Genomic DNA, 18,641 nt, shown 5'->3' with positions numbered 1-18,641 from the left:
AGGTGCACGAAAAGAGAGTCCACCTAAATATTAGGAAGAACTTCCTGACAGTAAGGGCTGTTTGACCGTAGAAAACACTGCCTCGGAGGGTGGTGGAATCTTCTTCTTTGGAGGTTTTTTAAACAGAGGCTGGATGGCCATCTGCTGGGAGTGCTTTGATTGTTTATTCCTGCATGGCAGGAGATTGGACTTGATGGCCCAACTCTATGGCAGGAGATTGGACTTGATGGTCCAACTCTACGATTCTATTTTATGATTCTATTCTTTGGTGCCACCATTTCCCGAACTTTCCTGGGTGAACATGACCAGACCCTAAAGGGAGGGGCTTGACAGGTATAAGCTTGCCAGAGTCAAAGCTTCCTAAGGTCTGATAAAGGGAACTTTGACTCTTACAAGCTTATACACTCATTGGTCTCTAAGGTGCTACTTGAATCCTATCTTCTACTGCTGATCCGTGTCCTTACCCTCCTGCAACCGTCTCCAAGGAATAATAGCAACCTTTTAATTCCATGCGCTTCCATAGGACACAAAGTTGCTGAGAGTCTTTGCTCCTTCCTTATTCCTCAGCCCTGCCGGTGCTTTTCAAAGAAGAACTCAAAAGCGTGGAAGCCACCGAAGGCGAGGCCACCACCTTGCGCTGCGAGCTGACCAAAGCGGCTCCAGCGCAGTGGAAGAAGGGCAGCAAGCTGCTGCGGCCCAGCGTGAAATATAAAATGAGCCAGAAGGACACCGAGTTGGAGCTGGTGATCCAGAACCTTGAAGAGGAGGACTCTGGCACTTACACTTGCGTGTGCGGTGATCAACAGACCACGGCTGCTGTAGCCGTACACGGTAATAACGAGTCTCTCGTTTTAAGTGGGTTGGTTTCTACCACCCATTTTCTGTTGTGCTTTGTGTTCGTTTTTGTAATATGTGTTTGTGTCCTTCTGAGCAAGTAACTGAGAAGTGTGTTTGTCTTTGTAATATGTGTTTGTGTCCTTTTGAGCAAGTAAACACACGGGAGAGCCAGGGTGGTGGAGTGGTTAAGAGCGGTGGACTCTGATCTGAAGAACCAGGTTTGATTCCCCACTTCTCCACATGTGTGGTGGACTGATAACTGGAGAACTAGGTTTGATTCCCCACCACCCGCATGAAGCCTGCTGGATGGCCTTGAGCCAGTCATGGTTCTCTCCGAACTCTCTTAGCCCCGCCTCCTCAGAGAGTGTCTGTTGTTGGGGAGAGGAAGGAAAGAAGTTTGTAAACCACCTTAATAGTGGAGAAAAGCGAGGTACAAGTCCAAACTCTTCTTCTTCAGGATGCTGCCTTGTACAGAATCAAACCATTGGTCCATTGCAGTCAGAATCGCCTGCTCAGACTGGCAGTGGTTCTCGGGGGGTTCAGCTGAGGTCTTTTACATCACTTACTTCCTGATCCTTGGAACTGGAGATGCCAGGGATCGAACCTGGGAGCTTCTACATGCCAAGCAGATGCTCTACAACTGAGTTCTTGGTTTTCTTTTTCTATTGCCTTTTTCAGAGATGCCAGCTTCTTTGGCTAACGTTTTTTGAATCGTACCCTTCCGTGGCCCACCCCAACCCAGCATCTACTGTGAGGGCCCCATTGAATAGCTGCTCCAAATTCTGGATCCTAACTGAAGGATTTTTCATTTGCCAAGATGGTCTACATCAGTCAACCCCACCCCACCCCAGTCAACTTTCCCTGATGCTTTATTGTTGGTGGATACACATTATTATCAAGAGTTTTGCAGACACTAATAGTCCCAGATACTAGTGAGTCAGAGGTCGATTCCGCACTTGGGTTATCAACCTAAGTTCGAGCTGCGTTCGACCTAAGTGCTCCGCACAACCACTGGGATCGACGTGGTTTTGTAACAGCTTCACCCCGTGACAAATTTCCGACTCCAGTTGGGAACTACTACTTTTTCAGGGAACCACGCTCGAACTCAGCTCGATTCCAGTAAAGTGCGGAATCTCTGGTGCCAGCAGTCCCCCATTCAGCCAATCACAGCTGAGTGTTTCGGGCATGCGTACAGCTGGCCAATCAAAAAACGCCACCTTCGTCCCTCCATTCCTGTGGCAGTTTTTTAAATAACATGTGTGGGGATAGACGGAACATGGCCATAGAACAGTAGCCAATCGGAACGGAGCAGCGAAGAGGCACAGGATAATTCCGCCCTCTGAGCTGGGATCAAACTGGTTGCAGTGGGGAACAACAATGGCTTCGACCTAGGTTAGTACCCTTCTCAGGGAACTGGGTCGAACCTATTTTACTCGTGTGCGGAATCACCCAGAGTGCATCTTCAGGTACAAGTGCTCACAAACATATAAGCAACTGGCCAATAGGCAATCAATTGGTCAGCTCATTAGAACATGGCCTCAACATCCTGTTTACATACAGATAGTTAACACTTTTGTGACTTGTTGTGACAGACACTTGCAAATGCCAACAATTATTCCGAGTGGCTTCTGTTGGTCCACCCACTTACCCTGCGGCAATCCTCGCGATAGCATTCTCAGAAAATATGTCTGGACCTGGTGCGTGGTGTTCAATGTGTACATAACCCAGATTCATCCTGGAATGCCAGTGAAAGATTTCCTACATCACGAGTAGAACGGGCGACCATTTCAACATCAAATGGCGTGCATGCGGCCTTGTTCCCACAAAGCCACCATGGCTTCCAGGAATTCTAAGATGGTTCCCAATCCGGGCATTTTTGTCATGGGTACAGATGTGGGAAGGATCAACGAGACATTTGAACAACATCTAATTTGCTTCTCCAATATGCAGAGAAGAAAGAATTGTTCTGCTCTGCTTGCAAAGCTCAAGAGGTTGTGTTACATCCGCCAGAGTGGATCTCTCTGCTTCGCATCTGTGCCTTAACGTTCTCTGCCTGTTGCATCCCTCAGTTCTGCCAGCCTTCTTCCAAGAGGACCTCAAGTGCCAGGATGCCACGAAAGGGGCCACGGTCACTCTGTACTGTCAACTGACTAAGGCTGCTCCTGTGGAGTGGATGAAGGGCCAACGTTTGCTTAAAGCAAGTAAGAAGTACAACATGAGCCAGGAAGACTTGGGTCGAATCCCCACTACCGTCTTAGCCAGGTTTCAGAACACAAACTAGCCAGGTTTGACGGACGACCTCCCCATTGCTTGCATGGCAGATTCCGTTTCTGGCGCTCGTTCTCCCCATTAATCCGGGTTCTGGCAGGACCTGGTTGCAAGTGGCACAGACCCCATTAACACGGTTCAGAGCTGATCTGAGGGGCTGGATGAGGGTTGAAACCCTGACTCGTTTCCCGCCCTGGAGTGTGACGCAGAATTAGGGCAACCAATCAGCACTGTGATGCACATGCAGCCTTTCCTTGGTTTCATTTCTGCTTTTGTGATCGGCAAACAGAAGGGGATGCCAACATTAAACAGTCAAATGCGTAACTTCGAATCGTTCATGGTTTACACGGGTAACGATTAACTGTTTGCACAGTTAAACAGTTAAACGTTAAACTTTTACATGCTGTTTTTTTAATCACACCCCTACAACGTACGTTTCCGCAGTGGGAAAAGGTCCCGCCCCATCAAGGCTTGCAGCTTTGGCAGCCAATCAGGGGAGACTGGCGAAGCGAGCTCACCTGGTAGTTAGAGAGTTGCTAAGAGTTCTGCAACCGGGTGTGTCTGCTGTGTGCTCGCTGCAGTGGGGAGGGAGAAACTCCGATGAAGAGGACACGGTCTCACAATGAACAGGTTTGGATCTGCATGCAAATTTCAAGTGGGGATTTGACCTTGGTTGCTAAACTGGAGATTCAGAAGGTGGATCTTGAGGACGCTTCTGAATATTCTTGCATCTGCGGAGATCAGAAGACTACAGATGAAATATGGGGTCAGCTAACAATCCCATTGTCTACATCAGTTTGTGTGTGTGTGTGTGTGTGTGTGTGTGTGTGTGTGTGTGTGTGTGAAGTGCTGATTTATGGCAACCCTGCAGGGTTTTCAAGGCCAGAGATGCACAGAGATGGTTTGCCATTGTCTGACTCTGTACTCTGGACTTCCTTGGTGGTCTCCCATTCAAATACTAACCAGGACCGACCCTGCTTAGCTTCTGAGATCTGATGAGGCTAGCCTGGGCTAGCTGAGTCTAGGCAAAAGACATTCAAGAGGTCGTTGGCCATTGCCTGACTCTGGGTAGCAACCCCAGACTTCCTTGCTGGTCTTCCATCCAAGCACTAACTAGGGCTGAGCCTGCTTAGTTTCTGAGATCGAATGAGATTGATCTAGTCTGGGTCATCCAGGTCAGGGTTCACCAGTCTGTGGTTGGATTTATTTCTGTTCGTCAGCATTTGTCAGTGTGATTTATATCATTTCCGTGGTGGTGTTCTATTTGTTGTCTGTTGGGCAAGTCCTGTCCCAGTGTCTCCGTTTCCAGCACTGTTGAAATAAACTGTGGGTTCTCAGTGCATTTTAGCAGTCTTTCCCAGAGATACATTCTCTGGAAAAATCGTCTTCTGTGTCTTCTCCTTGCCCCTGGTAGTTTGGATGTGGACACGGCATTCTTGTCATCCTGTCTTTAAAACCCACGAATGTACACGTTTTGGTTTTCTCCCGTGGTGTGGTCCTTGTTTGCAAACGGCCTCACGTTGCTTTTAACCGCACTGTTTCCGTTCTGTGATCTTCAGCTTTGCCTGTTCGTTTCGAAAGCAACCTGCAGAACGCGGAAGCCGTGGAAGGCGGCACGGCCACGCTGTGCTGTGAACTGGGCAAGGCTGCAGCCGTGCAGTGGAAGAAGGGGCAACGTGTGCTCCCAGAAAGTAGGAAGCACGTCATGAGGCAGGACGGGGTCAATGTGTCACTGGTGATCCGTGATCTGGAGCTTCAGGACATGGGAGATTACACCTGTGTGTGTGGAGACCAACAAACAACAGCGTCTTTGACTGTAAATGGTAAACTGTGCAATATAAACGAAAGCATCGTAATTGCTGTAAAATTTGCTGTTTGCAGTTAACTTAGTGGTAGTTCTCCTGTACAGCTGGCAAAGGTACAAGTCAAGTCCCGGCTGTAACAGCGGCTCTCCGCCTGAACCATCCAAGCAACTGGCCTTGACCCGGGCCAGGGCCTTTACAGCCTCGACCCGGGCCAGGGCCTTTACAGCTCTGGCCCCTGCCTGGTGGAATGCTCTCCCTCCAGCGGTCCGGGCCCTGCAGGACCTTGGTGAGTTCCACAGGGCCTGTAAGACGGAGCTATTCCACCGGGCCTTTGGGGGGGGGCTGGCCGCGGTTCTATCGCCCCCCCCCACTGAGACGGAGGCTGCCTGTTTTTCCATCCTGGCTGGGCCCTGACTTCATCTTGGGCCCTGCCTATTCCCTCCCCCCCTTTTTTGGCCTTCAGATCGGGCGCCTGTTTTTAACAACTTCTGTTGTTTTAATTGTCTTTATTTTAGTAACTGCTGCTTAAGTTTTAACGGGTTTAAAGTTTTATTTGTATTGGTTTCTGCCTGGAGAACAGCTGTGTTGTGAGCCGCCTCGAGCTCTTCGGGGGTGAGGCGGCCTATAAATCCAACAAATAAATAAATAAACTGCCAGGAGCGGCTAAGTCAGGAGGGCGCCAACACGTGCCAATGTAACCTCAGCTTGTGGGTTCTGTGGGGCAGAACTTGGAATGAGTTTGCAACAACAAATTTTTAAAACAAAACGGTTTACTTTCTTAACATATAACATATAACATCAACATTCAACATCACAGGAGAACTCTCACCCATTACAACCACAAAAACCCTGAAACAATAAACTCCAAGATTTACAACATAGCAAAAACAAACTACCTTCCCAGTAGTTCCCAACAACATTGCAGTTACCTTAGCAAGGTGTTAAGGGCTTATACAAACCAAGGTCCGAGTCTGGTAGCCTTGTCTCCTCCAAACTACATAAGCTCTGCAGCCTCCTGCTGCTTTGAGTCTCCATCCCTTTCTGGGTTAACCCATTCTGAGCATGGGGGGTTACACCAGCAAACGCCAACAGTAGCAAAGGAGGAGAACGGTATCACCTCCTGGATGTGTGCTGTTACTGTCTGGATCCAAGCAGAGCCACATGGCTGCTGGTGGTGCAGGGCCAGGAAAGAGTAACCATGCTTTGCATTGGCTGACCAAATACCTTAACCTTTTGCACAGGATCCCGCCCTCCCCAGATAAATGCTAATGACCCCTCCGTTGATTGTGTCCTCAGCCTTGCCCGCCCGTTTCAAGGAGGAAATGGGGAACCGAGAGGTCACCGAAGGTGACGTTGCTGTCCTCCGGTGTGAACTCACCAAGACGGCCCTGGTGGAGTGGAGAAAGGGAGAACGAGTTCTCAGCCAGTCTGAGAAATACACAATGAACCAAGAGGGCGTCGTTTCAGAGCTGGTGATCCACAAGCCAGATGACAAAGACGCAGGGCAGTATACCTGCGTTTGTGGAGACCAGCGGACCACCGCAAGCTTAAAAGTCAATGGTAAAGAATACTTGACAACCCTATCTGGTTTCTACCCTGTCCTGAAGCAACAGTTTTGGAAACAGATTCCTTCACTTGTCTTTGTCTTCCCTTAATTCCTCTCACTGGTTTTTCCCACATTCCTTCCTGTTGGAATTTGATGAATCGATGACTACTTTCTGACATTCCCCCATCCTGTTGATTTCATTTGACCTGCTCTAGGAATGCAACTTTGTGACCTCAGTATATCTCTCACTCTAGGAATGCAACTTTGTGACCTCAGTCTATCTCTCACTCTCTCCCATTAGATACTTCTTTCATTCCCTGATCACCTTTCGTCCTTAACTGTCATGTCAATGTGACCCATAATGCACGGCTCCAACATGCTTTTTACTAATCAGATGAGATCAGAGTTGGAGTCCTGTAGCATGCCCTTCTCATATACCACCTGTCTGCTTTTATTTCTGTTGGGGTTTAAAGTGACATAAGATGGATTCATCACCTTGCCCCTTCTCCAGCCAATCAGGAGAACTGGCATGGAATAGTGGGTTAAGAGTAGTGGACAGGAGCAGCAGTGGCTTTAATTTTATTTATTTATTTATTTATTTATTTGTTTGTTTGTTTGTTTGTTTGTTTGTTTGTTATATTTATATACCGCCCTCCCCAAAGGCTCAGGGTGGTTTCCATCAACAATAAAAGTTTAAAACATCATATATATAATTTATCTAAAATACATAAAATATTAAACTATAGATGACTTCAGCTCTTCTATTCCCCTTTATGAACCCACGGGAGGCCAGATGTTTTATGGCTAGTTGACATAATCCCGGCTGGCCAAACGCCTGGCGGAACAGGTCTGTTTTACAGGCCCTGCGGAAACTTTGTAAGTCCCGCAGGGCCCTGATCTCACCTGGAAGCCTGTTCCACCAGGTAGGGGCCAGAGCCGTAAAAGCCCTGGCCCTTGTAGAGGCCAGCCGGATCGCCTTGGGGCCAGGGATCACCAGTAGGTCCGCCTCCGATGAACGGAGGGGTCTAGAAGGGCGATATAGGGCTTCGTCATCTTTGCCCCCATCTATTGCCATTTAGAACACCCATCTCAAATTGTTCTTCTGGTTGGTAACCCTCCACATTTGAACTCTGTATCACACCTTCCAGCTTTGCCTGCCCTTTTCAAAGGAAAGATGCAAGCTCAGGAAGTCACCGAAGGTGAAACAGTCGCTTTCCGTTGCGAGTTGACGAAGCCCGACGCCTCCGTGGAGTGGAAGAAGGAACACGACGTCCTCAAACCTAGTGGCAAGTGCCTCATGAGGCAAGAGGGTCCATTTGTTGAGTTGGTGGTCTCTAATGTGGATCTGAAGGATGCCGGAGAATACACCTGTGCTTGCGGAGACTATGAGACAACAGCAACCTTAGCAGTCCATGGTAAAAGCATGTTCAGCAGACGACATGGAATGAGCATAGACCTTTGCTCATAGCTGTCTTATCTTTACCCTTAAACAACAACTCCGTTTCACATCACTCCTGGAGATAGTTTTTGTGTCTGAATGGTTGTGTTCCTATTTCTGTTGTCTGTCTGCCTGTTCCGTTACATTTCTGACGTCCGTCGTTCGTTGCAAAACGTGTGGTGATTGCTTTCTACGTCTGTCATGCCTTCTTCACAGTTGTATACCCAACACAGTTGTATACCGATACACAGTTGTATACCTGCTGACGTCAGTGGGAGCCATTCCATTCAAATTCAGCAGACACAGGAGCAGACGTTTGTACAAACTGTCCACCTCGTTGTATTGTCGAAGGCTTTCGTGGTTGTTGTGGGTTTTCCAGGCTGTGGTATGGCAGACCACGGCCACATAGCCCAGAAAACCCACAACAACCTGTCCACCTCGTGTTCCTGCTTCTCTCCCATCCCTGCCAGACATTCCCTCCATTCACAACATCCAACTGGCAGTGCCGAACCCAACCATTTATTTTGTGTTCCGCAGCCCTCCCGCCACAATTCAAAGCAGAATTGAAGGACGTGGGAGCCACGGAAGCTGGAACCGTTGCGCTGCGTTGTGAGCTCACCAAGGATGCTCCTGTGGAATGGATGAAGGAGGACAAGAAACTAGCCGAAAGCAAGAAATACAACATCAGACAGGAGGACACGATCGCAGAGCTGGTGATCCATGATTTAGATGTTCAGGATTCTGGGAGTTACATCTGCATATGTGGAGACCAGAAAACCACAGCGGTGTTAACAGTAAACGGTAAAATGTTTGAAGTAGAGCCAGCCGACGTAGACGCTGATAAGTTGAATGCTAGGGCCAGTGGTGGGATCCAAAAGTTTTAGTAACAGGTTCCCATGGTGGTGGAATTCAAACTGTGGCATAGCGCCAATGGGGCTGGGCGGGGCACAATGGGGCCGGGGCGGGGCATTCCGGGGGCGTGGCATTCCTGGGCGGGGCTGTGGCAAGGATGCAGCCGCGGCGCCGGTCCTTGGGCGGGAAACGAAGGCACGCAGGCGCAGGCTGCCACGCACGCCGGTGCACCTCCTGCTAGACTGCTTCAAGTTCTGCGCGCTACTGCTGAGAGGAGGGGGGTAACTAAGGCAAAAATCACGTGGCAAAATCACCAATTAGTAACCCCCTCTCGGCACACACAAATAATTAGTAACCCACTCTCAGGAATCTGTGAGAACCTGCTGGATCCCACCTCTGGCTAGGGCCCCTTCCGCACATGCAGAATAATGCACTTTCAATCCTCTTTCAGTGCACTTTGAAGCTGGATTTTACTGTGCGGAATAGCAAAATCCACTTGCAAACAATTGTGAAAATGGATTGAAAGTGCGTTATTCTGCTTGTGCGGAAGGGGCCTAGGGTTATCAATAAGGGACACAGAGGTTTAGATGTATGGTAGGGCTGAAATAGATGAATTAAAACCTGGGGTCAGGTTTACAAATATGTGTACGTCATTTGGTTGGGGGCATACTTGACAACAACGGGCATGCGAATTGTCATAACTGAAAACGCTTCATTGAAGTCATATCAGTTTGCAAGAAATTGCTATCTGTGACGCTCCAGTTAGACCTGCGAATCATATCTTAACGTTGCAATCAAGTGATGAACCAGCTTGTGTGATAACACTACAAAATCGCTTTCTGACAACCTTGTTTGTTTTGTTTCTGATTTTATTCTTACCAAAGTCGTGGAAATTCAGGGTGTTCCATAAGATTTCAAGTATTGAAATGTTAGTAATTTGGAAATTTAAAACACTGAAGATTGGACATATTTTTTCACTTGGTCTCTTGAACTGAATTTGAAATTCTCAAACCTCAGCATTTGTTTCAAAATTAATGTGTCTCTGTCAAAACAATTGTGCCATTTTTCCTTACAAGTAACGCAAGGTCAGCATAATGTTTATAATTAGCCATTTTTAAATTACATATCTTCACAGGAAAACGGGGATACAGGACATAGTTAAATTTCTTCTCACTGTAGTATAAATTTCTTCTCACTGTAGTATAAATTTCTTCTCACTGTAGTATAAATTTCTTCTCACTGTTGTAAACTGTCTAAACTGTTGTAAACTGTGTAAACTGTTGGCTGGATGAAAATTTCCGTTCTTGCTACTTCTGGCTTTCTTTGCCCCTTGGGCTTTGTTCTGCCGCAGTGAAAGCTCCAGGGTCTTGGAACGGTCCATAGGTTCCTCTCCTAGCAAACACAAATGCTTTTGCTTACCTCAATTTTTAATTTATTCCCCAGCCCTCAAGCCTGAATTCCAGCAACGTCTGAAGAACCATAAAGCCGAAGAAGGCGGGACAGCCAAGTTGCGTTGTGAGGTAACGTTATCAAAGGCCACGGTGGAATGGAAGAAAGATGGTGCGGTTCTTCAATCTGGCTCTAAATATGAAATCAAGGAAGAAGGTACTGTCCGTGAGATACTCATTCACAATCTGGAGCCTAAAGACAGTGGAGAATATTCGTGCGTTGTTGGGGATCAGACGACGTCTGCCACTCTGACGGTGAAAGGTAAGAGACAATGTCATTTAAGTATTTTGTCTGTCTGTCTGTCTGTCTGTCTGTCTGTCTGTCTGTCTGTCTGTCTGTCTGTCTGTCTGTCTGTCTGTCTGTCAGTTGAATTCCTTAATCACCCCTTCCAGAACTGCCTCGGGACGATTTAGAAATCGAACAATGATACAATAATGGCCACTGGCCACTAACCTGGATAGCTTTAAAGGGGGCTTGGATCGATTTATGGAGGAGAAATAGATCTCTGTCTTCCAATCTTGATCCTCCTTGATCTGAGATTGCAAATGTCTTAGCAGACCAGGTGCTCGGGAGCAGCAGCAGCAGCAGCAGAAGGCCATTGCATGTGAGCTCCCAAAGGCACCTGGTGGGCCACTGCGAGTAGCAGAGTGCTGGACTAGATGGACTCTGGTCTGTTCCAGCAGCCTCTTTTTAATGTTCTTACTAAAACTGTCTCAGCATGCATAGATCCATAAAATTAAAAGCCGAGCAGTGGCCTAAAATTTGTAACATAATTAATTCCATTATGATTAAAACAATCTAATTGAAAATGGATGGTGTGTTCCTTGCAGGACTGGACATCACCATCATCAGGGGTCTGAAGGATGCTGAGGTATTTGAGGAAGAAGATGTGACCTTTGAGTGCAAAGTTTCTCATGACAACGCCAGAGATGTGGAGTGGAAGTTGCAGGACGCCTCCCTCCAGAGCAACGAGATGAACGAGATCTCTGTTGAGAAAGGCAGGCTCCACACCCTGAGACTGAGGAAGGTCACCCAGCCGGATTCTGGAACAGTCACCTTCCGAGTTGGACCGTACACCTCCACGGCACAGCTCACTGTGAAAGGTAATGAACAACACACTGTCTGGGGGCTGTTTGGCCATTGCTTTCCTCTGCAGAGCCTTCCTTGGTGGTTTCCCATCTGAGACTTATGATAACCTCAGAAGGGGCTTCCAAGGCAAGGGAGAAGCAGAGGTGGTTGGCCATTGCTTTCCTCTGCAGAGCCTTCCTTGGTGGTTTCCTATCTAAGACTTATGATAACCTCAGAAGCAGAGGTGGTTGGCCATTGCTTTCCTCTGCAGAGCCTTCCTTGGTGGTTTCCCATCTGAGACTTATGATAACCTCAGAAGGGGCTTCCAAGGCATGTGAGAAGCAGAGGGGGTTGGCCATTGCTTTCCTCTGCAGAGCCTTCCTTGGTGGTTTCCCATCTGAGACTTATGATAACCTCAGAAGGGGCTTCCAAGGCATGTGAGAAGCAGAGGGGGTTGGCCATTGCTTTCCTCTGCAGAGCCTTCCTTGGTGGTTTCCCATCTAAGACTTATGATAACCTCAGAAGGGGCTTTCAAGGCAAGGGAGAAGCAGGGGTGGTTGGCCGTTGCTTTCCTCTGCAGTCTTCCATGGTAGTTTCCCATCCAAGACTTATGGTGACCCCAGCAAGGAAGGAGCAGGGGTGGTTTCCCATTGCCTTCCTCTGGAGATCCTTCCTTGAGAAGCAGAGGTGATTTGCCATTGCTTTCCTCTGCAATTTTTCTTGGTGGTCTTCCATCCAAGTACCAGTCCTTCTTAGCTTCCAAGATCTGATGAGATCGGGCTGTACCACTTTCCCTCCCTTCAGTGGCTTAGATGAACTCAATCAAGGGAGAAGATAAGTACATGTAATAAGTGGATCACAGGTATCACCAGGTTTGAATTAACCTAACTGATGTGCAGTAGAGTTATTGATGTCATAAAATCTCAGCTGACCCGAGGAGGGAAATATCTGTCACATTTGTGCTTTGGAATGCAGCCTACTCTTTTTTAGGTTTTGAAATTCAGGCCGTTTCCGCACGGCGGCGGAAGGGGTCGGGTCAGCGTAGATGACGCCGACCCGACCCCTCTGGGACCATTCGCATGAACGGTCCCAGAACCTCCCGGGACGACGGCACAGAGCTGCGCCGTTGTCAGGTCAACCTACCTGTCCTGTGCCCCTCTGGCACGTCGCCGAAGCCAGGGGACACGCCCCCCTGCCCTGCGTGACCGCTCCAGAGTTGCAGGGCAGAGGGGGCATGTCCCCAGGCCTCGGTGATGCGCCGGAGGGCCGCAGGGCAGGTAGGTCACCCGGACATGGGGGGAGGGGAAGGTGCCTTGGAGCCGCTGCCGTTCACACAGCAGCGGCTCCAAGCCGCCGTTTTCCATAAACCTCGCTGGGGAAGCGAGGTTGGAAAACGGCAGCTTCGCGCCGCTCGGGTGGAGCGAGGGCAGCGCGGCTGCGAAGCAGCTGCGCCCTCTGTGCAAACGGCTCCCTGGGGACGGCGTTTTTGCCGGCCCCAGGGCGCCACATTCCGCCCGTGCGGAAAGGGCCTCAGATTATTTCCATGGAAATGTGCAACAGAGCCAGAATTTGACATCAAATTTCATGGAACCGGGAAGATGCTCAGGGTCTGGTCCCTCATGTGTAAATGCAACCGGAGTCCCTCTGTTTTATGTGCATGAGTCAGAAGGTTGCAACGGAAATCAGAATCTTTACTCGTTCCTTTCCATTTTTTAATACCCCCATGAACTTTCCCAGCACCACTTCCCTTCTTTAAAGAAAAGTTAGAGAACAAAGAGCTACAAGAGGACAGCACAGCCCTCCTGAAATGCGAAGTCTCTCAGCCCAACATCTCGGCAACATGGAAAAAGGGCACCCAGGAGATTTCTCCAAGCCCCAAATTTGAAATTAAACAAGAAGGAACAACACACACCTTGAAGATTTATGATTTGAAAACAGAAGACTCGGGCAAATACACCTGTGACATTGGTAACGAGAAGACCGTGGCCATGGTCACTGTTGAAGGTAGGGTCATGATCCTATGCGTCTTTTCCTATAACTGGCTTTTGCTCTAAACTTTAAAGGGCCCCGTTGGCTTTTATACCAGTTATTTGTTCCCATGATGGATCTTCAGGGGAGCAGAGCAAGGTGAGAATTGAGATTGCCACTGTAAGGCCAATTGTACACTGGAGCTCCGCCCCACAGCAAGGTTATGGTTCCTGTGGGGCAGATGCCTGTACTGATGCCATCCAAGTTGTGGTGCTGAAAATCCCAGAAGCCTTGCAGTTAGTGAGAGCGGGAAACCGCACTACGTGAGCTCTGGTTTTCATTTTGGGGAGCTTTTCTCAAAGCCAAATCTTTAACAGTGTGTGTTTCTGAGGACTTGTGTGTTTGTTCTTTGAGGGCTTGGGAGGGCTTTTGTTTGTGTAGGGTTTTTTCTTTGTTCTGGCCGTGTGCTTACTTCAGGCTTCTGAGAGGTGGGACTTGCTATTTAAGTGCCAATTAGTTCTATTGCTCACTCTCTGGAAGCAGTGGAGAGGAGTAGTGGGACAAAAAGCACTAGATGAGCTCTGGTTTTCTTTTTTGAGGGCTTTTCTCAAAGCCAAATCTTTAACAGTGTGTGTTTCTGAGGACTTGTGTGCTTGTTCTTTGAGGGCTTGGGAGGGCTTTTGTTTGTGTAGGGTTTTTTCTTTGTTCTGGCCGTGTGCTTGCTTCAGGCTTCTGAAAGGTGGGACTTGCTATTTAAGTGCCAATTAGTTCTATTGCTCACTCTCTGGAAGAAGTGGAGAGGAGTAGTAGGACAGAAAGCACTAGATGAGCTCTGGTTTTCTTTTTTGAGGGCTTTCTTGAAAGCCAAATCTTTAACAGTGTGTGTTTCTGAGGGCTTATGTGCTTGTTCTTTGAGGGCTTGGGAAGGCTTTTGTTTGTGTGGGAACACATGCAGTTCTTTTACTCAATAAGGATGAATCCTTTGAGGGAGAGTAGAAGGTAACTTGGAGTCTTAATAAGGGGCCAGGGCTTCAGCCATTAGGACTCAGTCCTTGGAGCACAGTAAACAGGGGCTTCTCTAAACAGGTAAGGGAAGCACTTTTTTATTGAGAAATTCATACAGGCCCCAAGATCCATTTCTGCACTACTTAACTGCTAAATATGGTGGGCGAGGGAGTTGTTGCAGTTACTTGCAAGAGCTGTGGGATGTTTGTTTTTTTGTTGGGGGATGTGAAGCTACACCTGCAGCAAATGTAAGTTGGTTGTAAGAAGAGAAGAAGAGTTTGGATTTATATCCCCCCTTTCTCTCCTGCAGGAGACTCAAAGGGGCTGACAATCTCCTTGCCCTTCCCCCCTCACAACAAACACCCTGTGAGGTAGGTGGGGCTGAGAGAGCTCTGAGAAGCTGTGACTAGCCCAAGGTCACCCAGCTGGCGTGTGTGGGAGTGTACAGGCTAATCTGAATTCCCCAGATAAGCCTCCACAGCTCAGGCGGCAGAGCGGGGAATCAAACCCGGTTCCTCCAGATTAGATACACGAGCTCTTAACCTCCTACGCCACTGCTGCTCCTAAGAGAAGGTCCAGCAGCTTGAGGTGCACTGTTGCGCCCCCCCCCCCGAGTTTTTCCATTTCTAGTGGCGCCAGCTCATGGTTCTTCTTAAATCTCCCTGTGTGTCTCCCAGCCCTGCCAGCCCTTTTTGAAGCTGAGCTGAAGAACCAAGAAGTTGAAGAAGGCTTGACTGTCACTCTCCATGCTGAGGTGTCCAAACCCAACGTGGCCGTGAAGTGGAGCAAAGGCTCGGCCAAACTGCGAGCCAGCGACAAGTACGAGATGAAGCAAAAGGGCTCGACGGTTGAGCTTCTCATTCATGATGCCCAGCCCGAGGACTCTGGAGACTACACTTGTGACTCTGGTGACCAGCAGACTACAGCAGCATTGCTAGTAAAAGGTGTGAGAAATATATCTTCCACCACCCTGACAGAGTGACTTTGCATGCAGAGGATTATTTGTGTTCCTGGGCAGGCTGAAGAAAGCACATTACTTTGCTAGCTTTCTGTTAACTCAAAATGGTAGGGTCTTTCCCTTTTTTGAAGTCGGCCCACGAGGGTCGCAAGGAAGAGGCGAGACACAGCGATATCATCCGGTGGAGAGAGCCAGTGGCAGGAAGCGTGATCCGTGGACCTGGCAACTCTCCCATGGTCTGGTCCCTCGCACCTTTTATTAGGGTTTCAATGGGGGCGTATTGGGAGGCGGGAGAGCGGGAGAATACTGTACAGTACATGACTCATGGGGTTGCCTACGTGCGGGAGGAAACGTTCGCGTCTGGGTCTAATCCATACCTGGGGGCAGGCGTCCCTTTGTCTGGGACATCTGGTGACCGTGAGTCAGGTAGTTCATGACCTGTGACTCACGGGGGCCTGGGGGACAGGTGAGCGTGTGCGCCCAGAAGGACACAGATGGCACAGGCATTCCTGCGCTCTTTCTGGGGCTCTGCTGGGTTCGCGGGGCTCATCCCTACATTTTTGGATGAGGAACTAGCAGGGGACAGTCTTAAAATTGCGAGAAGGGGTAACCAAGATCTTCGCCACCAAAGTTTATGGGGTTTTTCTCCTTGGAAAACTGCAGGAGACCAGAAATAAAGTTTAACAATTTTATTGGAAGGAAAAATAATAAAAATTACACATGCAAATGGCAAATGTGCACACAGAGAGTTTGGAAGAGACCTAATATTTAAAAAGAGAGGAAAGATAGGTTTGGAATAGAGTAGGTCATTGTGGGTGGGGTGATGATTACCTGGTCTGGAAGAGGAAAAGGTCCAAGGAGGCAGGATCCAGCAATGCTCCTGGGCACAATTGAATTACATCTTGGCCTGTACTGACCACGGTACCCTTAGAGGAGATGGATAAAGCATTTAGAACTGGCCCTCCTGTCCTACCGCAGGTCTGTCTGGTAGCACTTGAGTGGTGTCCTGGCTAGAGTGCTAGGAAGTTCCTGGATCAAAACCCTCCTCCTCTTCTTCTTCCATTATGACAGGGGAGTCAAACTCACGGGCGGCGCAAGGCCTGTCCTGCTGGGCCTCCCTCTACCTGGCAGAAAGCCGTGGCGGTGGCTCGGCCGGTGGGCTGCGCGAGGCCTGCCCCACCAGGCCCCTTCCCCCAGAAAAAGCTGCGGCAGCAGCTGGGCCAGCGGGCGGTGCGAGGCCTGCCCCACTGGGGCCCCCTCCACCCGGCAGAAGGCCGTGTTGGCGGCTGGGCTGGCGGGCAGCTGCAGCTCTCTCGACACCGGAGCGGTCCTGGGCGAGCTGGGTGAGGAGGGATGCCTCCTATCTTGCCGTCCGGGTTGGCTCATCGCCCCTCCCCCCACTTACCTCCACGTGCGGGGAAAATCAAACTCGCTGCTCCAGCAAATGGGAGGTGTGAAGGCCTAAATAGGCCGCCCAGCCCCACCTCCCCCCAGTGATGTCAGGGCGCCCCGCGTCATTGCTTGGCGCCCTGAAGCCTGCCCGGCCCACGCTTCATGCGCTGCCAAGCCTCGTGAGCCCCGAGGAGCTCGCAAGGCTGGGGAAGGAGGGAGCATCCCGGAGGCTGTCCCTTCCCCAGCAGCAATGGCCGCCGCGGTCATTCGTGGCTGCTCTTTGTTACAAGATATGACATAAATTTATCTTGGCCTCAGCCGGGGGGAAGCCTTTCTCAGCTGGCCCCAGAATGTCATTGGGGGAGGGAGCCTGAACTGTCAAGCCCATAGCAGGGTGGAGTGGCCGTCTTGTGGGGGCTAATAAGGGCCGTGAGCCAGTTGAAGGCAACTCCCCTGCTTGCTCCTGGTCTGGCTCCCGATTGAGAGGGAGGGTTGCCTCATCTGGCTCGTGGGCCTGATAAGCCCCCTCAAGGGGCTGGATCTGACCCCCGGGCCGCATGTTTGACACCCCTGCACTGTGGGGTTTGTCTTCTGTTTCTTTTGTGTTTAGCTTTGCCTGTGCTTTTCATTAAACCGCTTGAGAATCAGGAGGCTGAAGAGGGCGGCACAGTCACCCTGAGCTGCGAGATCTCGAAACACGGCGCACCCGTGCAGTGGAAGAAAGCAGGTTCCCTTCTGGGCCCTGGTGACAAGTACAAAATGAAGCAGGTTGGAGCTGTGGCGGAACTGACAATCTGCAAACTGAGCGCCTCCGATGGCGGGGAGTACACATGTGACACCGGAGACCAGAATACCACTGCAGCTCTTCTGGTGAAAGGTAGCATTGCCGGCGGGGAATAGCTGGGGGGGAGGGAGGAGTTTGGGGAAGGGGGATCTCAGCAGGATATACTACCATAGAGTCAGCCTTCCAAAGCAGCCATTTTCTCCAAGGGAACTGAGACAGCCAGTTTGGTGTAGTGGTTAAGAGCTGCGGACTCTAATATGGAGAACTAGGTTTGATTCCCCGCTCCTCCACATGAGCGGCAGATTCTGATCAGGTGTTATTCTATCATTTAGTGCCATCCCTGACAACTTACCTGTAACTTGATTGAGGGACTGGAGTACCTTCCTTATGAGGAGAGGCTGCAGCGTTTGGGACTCTTTAGTTTGGAGAGGAGACGTCTGAGGGGGGATAGGATTGAAGTCTATAAAATTATGCATGGGGTAGAAAATGTCAACAGAGAGAAATTTTTCTCTCTTTCTCACAATACTAGAACCAGGGGGCATCCACTGAAAATTCTGGGGGGAAGAATTAGGACTAATAAAAGGAAACACTTCTTCACTCAACGTGTGATTGGTGTTTGGAATATGCTGCCACAGGAGGTAGTGATGGCCACTCACCTGGATAGCTTTAAAAAGGGCTTGGACAGATTTATGGAGGAGAAGTCGATTTATGGCTACCAATCTTGATCCTCTTTGATCTGAGATTACAAATGCCTTAACAGACCAGGTGATCGGGAGCAACAGCCGCAGAAGGCCATTGCTTTCACCTCCTGCATGTGAGCTCCCAAAGGCACCTGGTGGGCCACTGCGAGTAGCAGAGAGCTGGACTAGATGGACTCTGGTCTGATCCAGCAGGCTAGTTCTTATGTTCTTATGTTCTTAACTGTAGTTCATCGAGTGGGTTTCTATACAGACACAGGGGCAGGCAATAGCAAACCACGTCGCTTGCCTTGAAAACCTTGTGGAGTTACCATGAATTGCCTACACCTTGATGACACTTTCAGCCACCACCCTGGGGTATATTTGGAATGGAAAAAAATCCGAGCATCCTCTTGCTTCTCTGTTTAGAACCACCAGCCACGATTGTGGATGCCTTGAAAGACATCACATTGTTTGAAAGCGAAGATGCCGTTTTTCAGTGCAAGGTCTCTCGGGAGAAAGCCAAGGACGTGCAGTGGAGCCTGGGAGGGGTACCTCTCCAGTCCAACGAGATGAATGAAATTGGGGTTCAGG

The 18,641-nt window shown here is 49.5% G+C and overlaps 1 protein-coding gene across 1 annotated transcript in view; it reads left to right on the top strand.

The window, feature by feature from the left end:
* Positions 1-18,641, top strand: part of OBSCN (obscurin, cytoskeletal calmodulin and titin-interacting RhoGEF) — a 121,799-nt gene that overhangs the window by 103,021 nt on the left and 137 nt on the right. The window contains exons 33-38 of the mRNA XM_048510508.1: positions 10,190-10,456; positions 11,026-11,298; positions 13,001-13,267; positions 14,914-15,180; positions 17,197-17,463; positions 18,477-18,641. The exon at positions 18,477-18,641 is cut by the window's right edge and continues 137 nt beyond it. Of these exons, the coding sequence (XP_048366465.1) occupies positions 10,190-10,456; positions 11,026-11,298; positions 13,001-13,267; positions 14,914-15,180; positions 17,197-17,463; positions 18,477-18,641 (1,506 nt within the window). The remainder of the gene's footprint in view (positions 1-10,189; positions 10,457-11,025; positions 11,299-13,000; positions 13,268-14,913; positions 15,181-17,196; positions 17,464-18,476) is intronic.

This window comes from Sphaerodactylus townsendi, linkage group LG11 (genome assembly GCF_021028975.2).
Source record: "Sphaerodactylus townsendi isolate TG3544 linkage group LG11, MPM_Stown_v2.3, whole genome shotgun sequence".
In the NCBI taxonomy this organism is placed as follows: domain Eukaryota; kingdom Metazoa; phylum Chordata; class Lepidosauria; order Squamata; family Sphaerodactylidae; genus Sphaerodactylus; species Sphaerodactylus townsendi.
The sequence above is the reverse complement of the archived record's forward strand: the minus strand, read 5'-3'. Positions and strand labels throughout refer to the sequence as shown.